This window comes from Bos taurus, chromosome 6, assembly GCF_002263795.3.
Source record: "Bos taurus isolate L1 Dominette 01449 registration number 42190680 breed Hereford chromosome 6, ARS-UCD2.0, whole genome shotgun sequence".
Lineage (NCBI taxonomy): Eukaryota > Metazoa > Chordata > Mammalia > Artiodactyla > Bovidae > Bos > Bos taurus.
The window spans coordinates 63,275,762-63,288,528 of NC_037333.1; the positions used below are offsets into that span (position 1 = coordinate 63,275,762).

General features: G+C 38.0%; 1 protein-coding gene across 3 annotated transcripts in view; it reads right to left on the minus strand.

The window, feature by feature from the left end:
• YIPF7 (Yip1 domain family member 7) overlaps positions 1 to 12,767 on the minus strand; it is a 51,561-nt gene that overhangs the window by 36,904 nt on the left and 1,890 nt on the right. Inside the window, exon 1 of one of the 3 annotated variants that reach the window (XM_059887519.1) lies at positions 8,750 to 9,029. The exons of 1 other annotated variant lie outside the window; for it this stretch is intronic. In XM_059887519.1, coding sequence (XP_059743502.1) covers positions 8,750 to 8,891 — 142 coding nt within the window. In that variant the 5' untranslated portion in view covers positions 8,892 to 9,029. Of the gene's footprint in view, positions 1 to 8,749; positions 9,030 to 12,767 lie in introns of those variants that run through there. One more of the 3 variants, XM_059887521.1, reaches the window with a different exon arrangement.

A 12,767-nucleotide genomic window follows, 5' to 3' on the forward strand; every position in this document is an offset into this window, starting at 1 on the left:
GAAAAGTCTCGGCAGCTGAGGGAAGAATGAATTGAAGGGATCAGGACCAGACCAGTGCTGAAGTAAGAAGACAGTTCATTCCAGTGAAATGATGTGAAGCTGTCTGAACTGGGAAAGGTCCAATGCAGGTGAGGAGGACCAACCAGGTACAAAAGATATATGGGAAGAAGACTTTTAAAGGGTTTAGTTTCTGTTGGCTAAGAGGCTTCCCTGGTGGCTCAGCTGGTAAAGAATCTGCCTAAAATTCAGGAGACTTGGGTTTGATTCCTGGGTGGGGAAGATCCCCTGGAGAAGGGAATGGCAAACCACTCTAGTATTCTTGCCTGGGAAATCCATAGAGGGAGGAACCTAGTGTGCTACAGTCCATGAGGTCACAGAGTCAGGCATGACCGAGTGACTCAGTTCAGTTCAGTTCAGTCACTCAGTCACGTCCGACTCTTTGTGACCCCGTGGACTGCAGCACGCCAGGCTTCCCTGTCTATCACCAACTCCTGGAGCTTACTCAAACTTATGTCCACTGAGTCAGTGATGTCATCCAACCATCTCATTCTCTGTCCCCTTCTCATCCCACCTTCAATCTTTCCTGGCATCAGGGTCTTTTCCAATGAGTCCATTCTTCGCATCAGGGGGCCAAAGTATTGGAGTTTCAGCTTCAGCATCAGTCCTTCCAATGAATATTCAGGACTGATTTCCTTTAGGATGGACTGGTATCTCCTTGCAGTCCAAGGAACTCTCAAGAGTCTTCTCTAACACCACAGTTCAACAGCATCAATTCTTTGGCACTCAGCTTTCTTTATAGTCCAACTCTCACATCCATACATGACTACTGGAAAAACCATAGCTTTGACTAGATGGACCTTTAAAAAAATAAGACAAACTGCCCCTTTCCATCTTGGGCTTCCCTGATAGCTCAGTTGGTAAAGAATCTGCCTGCAGTGCAGGAGACCCCAGTTCAATTCCTGGGTCAGGAAGATCCACTAGAGAAGGGATAGGCTACCCACTCCAGTATTCTTGGGCTTCCCTTGTGGCTCAGCTGGTAAAGAATCCACCTGCAATATGGGAGACCTGGGTTCAATCCCTGGGTTTGGAAAATCCCCTGGAGATGGGAAAGGCTATCCACTCAAGTATTCTGGCCTGGAGAATCCATGGACTGTATAGTCCATGGGGTTGCAAAGAGTCTGACATGACTAAATGACTTTAACTTTTACTTTCAAGAGGGAGAAGAGAGGGATAATTATTGAAGATAATTTATAGAATCCTAATGACTTCCCAGTTCTAAGGATCAAGTTTATGGAAAAAGGCCAGATCGTTATATGGTAGCCAAATTTAGATTATCATACTTTCTATTTCTTCTTTCAAAGGCTTTTATGTGAGAAGCTAGATCCCTTCCTATAACAGCAAGGACTCAGAGTACACTCTTTCTTTTGATATATAAAGTCACTGAAATGTTTGCCAAAGATAATAATATTTTCAATCTTAGTTCACTTAGTTGGATTTTAAACTTACTTTGTGGTTTTGTATTTTTCAACTTAGTTTTTTTAATTTATGGAAACCAGCTTGATTAGATGAATTGCAGAAAAAATGTGAACTGAAATGGCATATAAAAATGAAATTAATCTAAACCTCAAGAAAGCTATAAGGTATGAAACATTGAAGACCAATGACTTCACACTCCTGACAAGTGACTTTTGCTGTCGTTCAGTTGCTCAGTCACTTTTGACTCTGTGACCCCATGGACAGGAGCACACCAGGCTTCCTGTCCTTCGCTGTCTCCTGGAGTTTGCTCAAACTGATGCTCATTGAGTTGGTGATGCCATCCAACCAACTCATCCTCTGTCACCCCCTTTAATACACATATCAAAATACTTTGAAACTACTCTTATACATGTAACACCATATGTATATAAAACATGCATTTAAATCTTTTTCCATTAATGAATCATCCAATTGTTATAATGTTCCCTTGTAGCTCAGTCGATAAAGAATCTGCCTGCAGCGCAGGAGACCCGGGTTCAATCCCTGGGTTGGGAAGATCCCTTGGAGAAGGAAATGGCAACCCACTCCAGTATCCTTGCCTGGAAAATCTCATGGACAGAGGAGCCTGGTGGGCTGCAGTCCATGGGGTTGCAAAGAGTCGGGCACGACTGAGCAACTAACACTTACTTACTTATGTTGAAGGACAGAGTTGAAATTGATATTATAATTAGTTCATATACTTATTTCTGGGTTCTGAATGATCAAAAAACTGGATAATATGAATAAGGATTCTCACCTGATGTAAAGAGCACCACATTCTATTCACAGCCAGTTTCTGTACCTTTCCCCTTCTCCTTCCCTTTATCTTTCCTCCCTTTTCTCTGTCCTCTCTCTAAACTTTCTTCTAAGGTGATCTCATCCACTCCCCTGGCTTGATAAACCATCTGTATAGAGAGAGTTCCTCATGTCACATATGCAGCCCTTGCCTATCTTCTCAGCTTCAAACTATTTCATATCATATAGACAATTCAAAATTTAACATAATCCAAACTTTTCTTTTACCTTCTACCTTCTCCAACCCAACACTCTTTTCTCCATTTCGGGAGATGGTATCACAAGCCACTCATTCGAATCAGAAATTATCTAATCCTTTGGTGAATTGTATAGATTCTATCTCTAAAACATATCTCCAACTAACTAATTCTCTCCATCTCAACTGTCATCACCGCGATGTATACTCCTCTGTTCTCCCACTTAGATTTCTATTCAATAAAGTGAAATACTCCTTTTAAAGTAGCAGATCCAGTAGGTGGTCATACAAGTTTACATAATCAAGACTGTAAAAGTCATACTATTAATGGCACAGTAACTTGCCAAATAGGGACAAAGTTTCTTCTGTGGTTGCTGACTGCAACTCACAGTGGGAATAAGGAGAAGAATTTCCGTCTGTAATTTCTTAATCTCTCTGGTGATCTGTCAAATGTCAAAAGACTGTGAGTTGGTCAACAGCTATATCTGAAAGAAGTTGCCCTCTATCTGACAATTATGCATACATATTTATGTTAAAGGATGAAAGTTTACATAGATGGATGAATGATCACTACTATTAATTTAGCTTACTCAGAAACCAGTGCTTCAATTGTGTAAATCTAAGCATAACATATGATTATGTCCTTCATTACTGCAATTTTTCAATATAAAAATAGAGGCTCCAAGAGGTTAAGTGACTTCTGCACAGTCACACATTTAATATGTAACAGATCAAATGTGGAAAATCAGTTGTCTCAACCCCATTTCCTTTCATTACTTTTCATCTCTTAAAAGACTACTTATGATTATCTAAAGTGCCGATATTAGGGTGTATCTGTTTGGAAATATTAAACAATATTTATTTACAACCTCCAGCAAATATTTTTCAGCTAAACAGAGCTTCTAATGAGCCAAAGGATATGTCATAATTTTCTACCTCTGCTGACAGAGAAATGGGTTGTTTTTTTATCAGTGTTTATCAGGTAATTATTTTGGCAGTCTATATTTCAGTTTAATGTATTTATACTATAAATTACTACTCTTATTAAGGCAGAAAAAATACATGTTGTGTTCCATTAATTTTTTAAAAATACATTTTGCTCAGTGTTCTGTACATGCTCCTTTTGCTAATACCATATAAGATTTGTTCAAGATCATCTGCCCTTTAAAGACCAGGCTGCTTCTATTTTATGAGCCACAGTCACATGAAAGTGGGCATAAAATTCTGCTTCACTGAATGAGTTTTAAGGAGTTCAACATGTCCCATGACACGAAAAGAAAATTACAGCGTTTTCATTCATTAATATGAACATAATTATCCTTGACTTTTAATCTGGCTATTTCTTATTAGCTTCCACTTTTGTTTTAGAAGAAAAATCGGAATCTAGCAGAATTATTACTGAACACTTACAAGTTTTCAGTTTGATAGCAAGTAAATGTTAGCAAAAACATAACATACACCTGAAATTGTGAAAATTAATATGTGTGGTAGTTAATTAGTACATTATTATAATAATAATTTCAAAATGTAATAAATTTTTATACAATATAAATTTACCCTACTGATATAATTAATTTTTATAGAAAAATTTCCTAGGAATTACATATATTCTGCCACAAGTTATCTAACTGCAAGGATCCTCAGCTCCTTCATGCATAAAACAAAAATAAAATTTTTACCTATCTCTTAGGTAGTATGTAGTTTATCTTGATCTCATCAACTTAATTTTATTTTTCTCTGTGTTCCATAATATACTTAAACTTCATAATATACCTAAATCAAGGTAAATATAACATATATGTACATGTATATATAAATGTGTATAAAATGTGAGGATTAAACAGAATTTTGAATAGGAACAGTTAACACAGGCAGGGGCAAGTTGCAAACACTCAATAAATATTATTAGTTATGATTATTATGATTACACTTGTCAGCAACAACAATAATTTCTGCTCACACATTTGATTGTAAGTTTAAATCTACTGCAATCTACAGAGATTCTTTTCAGTAGAGTCTTAAACTTTTTTTTGAACAGTTGCATATTTTTTCATCTTCCTAGTGTAACTTTAAAAGAGTTTATTCTTCTTATTCTCTTTAATGTGATAACTTTTTTCCTTGGGAGCAAGAAAGAAAATGTTCCACAACTGCCAAAGAGAAATAATCACAAAATTTTGGAAAAGATACTGTTCCAAACATAACTAACTCCCTTTCAAATAAATGAATATTTATTTTAAGCATTTAATAAATATAAAACTAATATTAAGAATCAAAACAATTAGAATGGGAAAATTAATAAGCAAGTAATGATTCACAAAGAAAGAATAAGAGATGTCAGAGAAGCAGAAAATTAAGCAGATGATAGCTAGATGCTAATGTGATTTTCTAAGACAAATGTAGTCACAGAAAGGTTAATTCCCTTCAGGAATAAAGATCTATTTTTCTTGGCATTTGTGCACTTAGGAATGCACTTTCTTGGGCTTTATCCTTTATTCCTAATTCTTGTAATGGGCATTTATTGCTCCCCAGTATCCAGGTTCATTTTTCTTTCCTGTCAGAACTTAGTTTTTCCTTTGGAGAACACCCTGCTGACTTTGTGAGTTATGTGATTCTGACTAGAATGACAGCACACTTGGTAGAAACATTGTAATACCTACTGTTAACTCCAGAAAGAATGAAGGGATGGAGCCAAAGCAAAAACAGCACGCAGTTGTGGATGTGACTGGTGATAGAAGCAAGGTCCGATGCTGTAAAGAGCAATATTGCATAGGAACCTGGAATGTTAGGTCCATGAATCAAGGCAAATTGAAAGTGGTCAAACAGGAGATGGCAAGAGTGAATGTCAACATTCTAGGAATCAGCAAACTAAAATGGACTGGAATGGGTGAATTTAACTCAGAGAACCATTATATCTACTACTATGGGCAGGAATCCCTTAAAAGAAAGGGAGTAGCCATAAGGTCAACAAAAGAGTCCAAAATGCAGTACTTGGATGCAATCTCAAAAACGACAGAATGATCTCTGTTCGTTTCCAAGGCAAACCATTCAATATCACACTAATCCAAGTCTATGCCCCAACCAGTAATGCTGAAGAAGCTGAATGGTTCTGTGAAGACCTACAAGACCTTTTAGAACTAACACCCAAAAAAGATGTCCTTTTCATTATAGGGGATTGGAATGCTAAAGGAGGAAGTCAAGAAACATCTGGAGTAACAGGCAAATTTGGCCTAGGAATACAGAATGAAGCAGGGCAAAGGCTAATAGAGTTTTGCCAAGAAAATGCACTGGTCATAGCAAACACTCTCTTCCAATAACACAAGAGAAAACTCTATACATGGACATCACCAGATGGTCAACACCAAAATCAGATTGATATATTCTTTGCAGCCAAAGATGGAGAAGCTCTATACAGTCAGCAAAAACAAGATTAGGAGCTGACTGTGGTTCAGATCATGAACTCCTTATTGCCAAATTCAGACTTAAATTGAAGAAAGTAGGGAAAACCACTAGACCATTCAGATATGACCTAAATCAAACCCCTTATGATTATACAGTGGAAGTGAGAAATATTTTTTAGGGACTAGATCTGATAGACAGAGTGCCTGATGAACTATGGATGGAGGTTTGTGACATTGTATAGGAGACAGGGATCAAGACCATCCCCATGGAAAAGAAATGCAAAAAAGCAAAATGGCTGTCTGGGGAGGCCTTACAAATAGCTGTGAAAAGAAGAGAAGCAAAAAGCAAAGGAGAAAAGGAAAGATACAAGCATCTGAATGCAGAGTTCCAAAGAAAGCCTTCCTCAGCGATCAGTGCAAAGAAATAGAGGAAAACAACATAATGGGAAAGACTAGAGATCTCTTCAAGAAAATTAGAGATACCAAGGGAATATTTCATGCAAAGATGGGCTTGATAAAGGACAGAAATGGTATGGACCTAACAGAAGCAGAAGATATTCAGAAGAGGTAGCAAGAATACACAGAAGAAGTGTACAAAAAAGATCTTCATGACCCAGATAATCACGATGGTGTGATCACTCACCTAGAGCCAGACATCCTGGAATGTGAAGTCAAGTGGGCCTTAGAAAGCATCACTATGAACAAGCTAGTGGAGGTGATGGAATTCCAGTTGAGCTATTTCAAATCCTGAAAGATGATGCCGTGAAAGTGCTGCACTCAATATGCCAGCAAATTTGGAAAACTCAGCAGTGGCCACAGGACTGGAAAAGGGCAGTTTTCATTCCAATCCCAAAGAAAGACAGTGCCAAAGAATGCTCAAACTACCACACAGTTGCACTCATCTCACATGCTAGTAAATAATGCTCAAAATTCTCCAAGGTAGGCTTCAGCAATACGTAAACCATGAACTTCCAGATGTTCAAGCTGGTATTAGAAAAGGCAGAGGAACCAGAGATCAAATTGCCAACATCTGTTGGATCATTGAAAAAGCAAGAGAGTTCCAGAAAAACATCTATTTCTGCTTTATTGGCTATGCCAAAGCCTTTGACTGTGTGGATCACAATAAACTGTGGAAAATTCTGAAACAGATGGGAATACCAGACCACCTGACCTGCCTCTTGAGAAACCTGTATGCAGGTCAGGAAGCAATAGTTAGAACCTGACATGGAACAACAGACTGGTTCCAGACAGGAAAAGGAGTACCTCAAGGCTGTATGTTGTTACTCTGCTTATTTAACTTATATGCAGAGTGTATCATGAGAAACGCAGGGTTGGAAGAAGAACAAGCTGGAATCAAGATTGCCGGGAGAAATATGAATAACCTCAGATATGCAGATGACACCACCCTTATGGCAGAAAGTGAAGAGGAACTCAAAAGCCTCTTGATGAAAGTGAAAGAGGAGAGTGAGAAAGTTGGTTTAAAGCTCAACATTCAGAAAAGCAAGATCATGGCATCTGGTCCCATCACTTCATGGGAAATAGATGGGGAAACAGTATCAGACTTTATTTTTCTGGGCTCCAAAATCACTGAAGATGGTGACTGCAGCCATGAAATTAAAAGACACTTACTCCTTGGAAGGAAAGTTATGACCAATCTAGATAGCATATTAAAAAGTAGAGACATTACTTTGCCAACAAAGGTCTGTCAAGTCAAGGCTATGGTTTTTCCAGTGGTCATATACGGATCTGAGAGTTGGACTGTGAAGAAAGCTGAGCGCCGAAGAATTGATGCTTTCGAACTGTGGTGTTGGAGAAGACTCTTGAGAGTCCCTTGGACTGCAAGAAGATTCACCCAGTCCATTCTAAAGGAGATCAGTCATGGGTGTTCATTGGAAGGACTGATGCTAAAGCTGAAACTCCAATACTTTGGCCACCTCACGCGAAGAGTTGACTCATTGGAAAAGACTCTGATGCTGGGAGGGATTGGGGCCAAGAGGAGAAGGGGACGACAGAGGATGACATGGCTGGATGGCATCACTGACTCAATGGACATGAGTTTGGGTAAACTCCAGGAGTTGGTGATGGACAGGGAGGCCTGGCATGCTGTGATTCATGGGGTCGCAAAGAGTCAGACATGACTGAGCAACTGAACTGAACTGAACTGAACTGAATGTTAAAATGCTCCATAATATCAATAACTTTTAAACAAAATTTACTGATGATAAAATTTTTTACATGTTATTTTTTATTATTTCTTTTCTTATGGGCTGAAGTGAGTGTTAAGGTCCATATGTTGAAGTCTAACCCTTAGTACACCTAAGAATTTGACCACATTTAAAGACAAATTCTTGGGGCTTCCAGTTTACAGTGGTGGGGTAGAAGGACATGAGCTCATCTCCTCCTGCCAAAGCACCAAAATCGCAACTAGCTGTTGAACAACCATCTGCAGGAGGATGCTGGAACCCAGCAGAAAAAGATACCCCACATCCGAAAACAAAGAAAAGCCACAAAGAGATGGTAGGAGGGGCACAAGGATGATAAAATCAAATCTCATACCTGCCACATGGGCAACTTACAAACTGGAAAACAGTAAGACCATAGAAGTTCTCCCACTGTTGTGTAGGTTCTAGCCCCCATGTCAGGCTTCCCAGCATGGGGATCTGGCAAAGGGACTGGAAATCCTCAGGGAATATGATCTTGAAGGCCAGTGGGATTTCATTATAGGACTTTCACAAGCCTGGGGGAATCAGAGCACCCACTCTTAGAGGGCATAAACAAAATCTAGTGTGTACCAAGACCCAGGGGAAAGGAGCAGTGACCCCATAGGAAACTGAACCAGACCTACCTGCTAGTGTTAGAGGGTCTCCTGCGGAGGTGTGGGTCAGCAGGGGCTCACCACAGGGATGGGGGCACTGGCAGCAGCCCCTGGAAGATACACCTTGGTATAAGTCCTCTAGCTTCTTGGATGTCACCATTAACTCTACCATAGAGCCTGTAGACCCTAGGGCTTTATTGCCTCAGGCCAAACAACTAAAAACGAGGGAGCACCCACACATCAGCAGATAACTGGATTAAAGTTTTACCGAGCAAGGCCCTGTCCACCAGAACAAGACCTAGTTTTTCCTACCAGCAGTACTTCCCATCATGAAGCTTATACCACCCTCTTAACTTTATCTACCAGAGGGCAGACAGAAGAAGCAAGAAGAACCACAATCCCACAGTGGCTAGAACAAAAAACACATTATAGAGAGTTAATCAGGATGACAAATGAGAGATAAATCTTAGATGAAGGGACATAAAATTTCAGAAAGATAAAATCTCAGAAATACAACTAAATGAAGTGGAGCTAGGCAAACTTCCAGAAAAAAAATTCAGAGCAATGATAGTGAAGATGATCTAAGATCTTGGAGACAGAATGGAGAAGATGTAAAAAATGTTTAACGAAGACCTAGAAGAAGTAAAGAATAGACAGAGATGAACAATACACTAGAAGGAATCAATAGCAGAATAACTGAGGCAGAAGGGTGGATAAGTGACCTGGAGGACAGAATGTTGGAAATCACTGCCTGCCACAGAACAGAATATAGAAAAAAAAAAAAGCAGGGAAGTGGGGGGGGAATGAAGACAGTCTAAAAGACCTCTGGGACAATATTAAATGCATTAACATTTGCATTATAGGGGGTCCCAGAAAGAGAAGAGATAAAGGATCTGAGAAAATATTTGAAGAGATAATAGCTGAAAACTTCCCTAATATGGAGAAGGAAATAGTCAATCTAATCCAGGAAGCACAGTGAGTCCCAGGCAGGATAAACACAAGGAGGAATACACCAAAACAGATAGTAATCAAACTGACAAAAGTTAAAGACAAAGATAAAACATTAAAAGCAACAAGGGAAAAATGCCAACATACAAGGGAACTCCCATTAGGTTATCAGCTGATTTGTGAACAGAAACAGTACAAGCCAGAATGGAATGGCATGAGATATTTAAAGTGATCAAAGACAAGAACCTACAACCTATCTAGGAAGAATACTCTGTCTAGGAAGACTCTTATTCAGATTTGATGGAGAAATTAAAAGCTTTCCAGACAAGCAAAAGTTAAGAGAATTCAGCACCAGCAGCAAACCAGCTTTACCACAAATGCTAAAGGGTTTTTATTCAGGCAGGAAACACAAGAGAAGGAAAAGACCTAAACAAAATGAACCAAAAACAATTAAGAAAATGGTAATAGGATCATATATATCAATAATTACCTTAAATGTAAATGGATTAAATGCACCAATCAAAAGACATAGACTGGTTGGGCAGATAAAAACACGTGCATGTGTGCACTTCCACTTACCACATCATCCTACTTACTATCCCAAATTGTATGTAATTATTTTATATTGTTAGTTTAGGCATGTTTCCATTATGGCTTGCAATTATAATTATCTTTTACATTTTGTCTATTAATTATGAAAACTAATAAACATCTTTTACTATTGTGATTATTTAACTATTATTCACTTAATACCATTGTGTCATGGTTGGTTGACAGAAAATAATAGAATTCTATTTCACCAAAACTACCATTTAGTGGAAAAATCTGTCTTTACATTTTAAAATTCAGAGGAATATCAGCATTATCTTGGAATTTTCTGAAGAATACAAATGCCCAGGTATTGCTTTTTTTCCTCCAAAGCTCCACGTTTCTTTTTTTTAAATTATTTATTTTTTGGTTGAAGGGTAATTGTTTTACAGAATTTTGTTATTTTCTGTCAAACATCAACATGTATCAGCCATAGGTATACATATGTCCCCTCCCTCTTGAACCTCCCTCCCATCTCCCTCCCTGTCCCACCCCTCTAGGTTGATACAGAGACTGTGTTTGAGTTCCCTGAGACATACAGCAAATTCCCATTGGCTATCTCTTTTACATATAATGTAAATTTCCATGTTACTCTCTCCATACATCTCACGCTCTCCTCCCCTCTCCCCATGTCCATAAGTCAGTTCTCTATCCACATGTTTCTAATGAGCAGACATGTTTAAAAACAACTAGACTATATGATGATCTTTTACTTTTACTTATTTTGATTTTTTCTATTTCATATTCAGTGCTTCTATTACATTTAGTTTGTGTTTTCCATCTCTCTTTTTTATGTTTCTCAAGTCTTTATCAAGTGTAGTAGAAAAGCTTTTGTATACATACACATGTATATAAATAGTATGTATAATATATATATTTTAGAAAACTTATGAATTTTTGCCTAGCTAAAACACTTATGACATTTTGATTCTACTTGTTTGATTTAGTTTGGATAGAATGCTAGATATCTAATTTACATTCACTCAAAACTTTGTTATAGTTCCGTGTATTTTGGCATCTAGTATTACCGCTAGACGTCTAGAAAGTTTATCTTAAGTGATTTTTAAAAATTTTTGAATAAGGCTTAAAATTTCCAATTCAATTCTGAGAATATAAAGAAATACCATGTTGCAAAAAAAAAAAAAAAAAAGCTAAAAATTAATGTGATAGAGTATTATTAACTAAAGTACAAATTTTGTTCAAATTTCAAAAAATTTTATGCTAGTGTCCATTATTTGTTTTCATACCTTATTCAAGACTCCACAATGCATTTAATTGCTTTGAGCAGCTTCAGCTGTATGCAACAAATTTTGGTAAACTCTCTACATTTTCATTCTATTACAAATATTTTCTATTTCCTTGTGGCATCTTAGACACAGCTATCATTTAAAAGTGGACATAATTTCCAAATACATGGGATTTTTAAAGTATTTTTGATAGTAATTTCTCATTTTGATATTAATTTCTCATTTAAATGGTTTCTTCTCTGCAAGTACACTCTATTTTTTCAGTCTTCTAACTTTATTGAGATTTCAATGGCTTAAAGATTTCTCTTGGTAAAAGTCATACTGCACTTGAAAATATGTGGGTTATTTTAAAATGTCTTTTGATATTGAGCTGTAAAATAATTCCAAGTGATATGAGAACAGATTTTGTATGATTTCAATAACTTTGCTGCTGCTGCTGCTGCTGCTGCTAAGTCGCTTCAGTCGTGTCTGACTCTGTGCAACCCCACAGACTGCAGCCCACCAGGCTTCCCTGTCCCTGGGATTCTCCAGGCAAGAACACTGGAGTGGGTTGCCATTTCCTTCTCCAATACATGAAAGTGAAAAGTGAAAGTGAAGCCGCTCAGTCAGACTCTAGCGACCCCATGGACTGCAGCCTACCAGGCTCCTCCGTCCATGGGATTTTCTAGGCAAAAGTACTGGAGTGGGGTGCCATTGCCTTCTCCGAAAGTGGGCCCAAATCTAGTACAACTGATATCCCTATCAGAAGAGATAAAGAATGGACAGGTATTGAGAAAAGACCACGTGAAGACACAGGGAGAGGATGGTCATTCATAAGCAAAAGAGGGAGGCCTCAGAAGAAACTAACACTGCTGACATGTTGATCTTGAACTTGTAGCCTCCAGAATTGTAAGGAAATAAATTTCTTTGTTTATGCCACCCGGTCTACAGTGCTTTGTTATTACAGCCTTAGCAAACAAATAGACCCTTTAAATGCCTTTAAAAGCATAAGCAAAACAGCTTTGGTTTAGTGTACTATGCAAGACTGTAGCTTCTCCATTAAAGATTCGTTCTATGGGGAAATAAGCCTTGGCTTATGTGAGTTTTTAATTATGTGTGCTCTTCAGAAATCCTTGCCTCAAATAAAATGCCACTGTTCCAAATTCTGGCCGTGTTTCTTTTCTCAGTATTAACTCAATATGTCATACCTTTTTACTCATTTATCCTCACTCAGCAGAGCTTTTTTGGCATGGTTAAGGGTGTAGATGCTAAAGCCAGTAATTAAA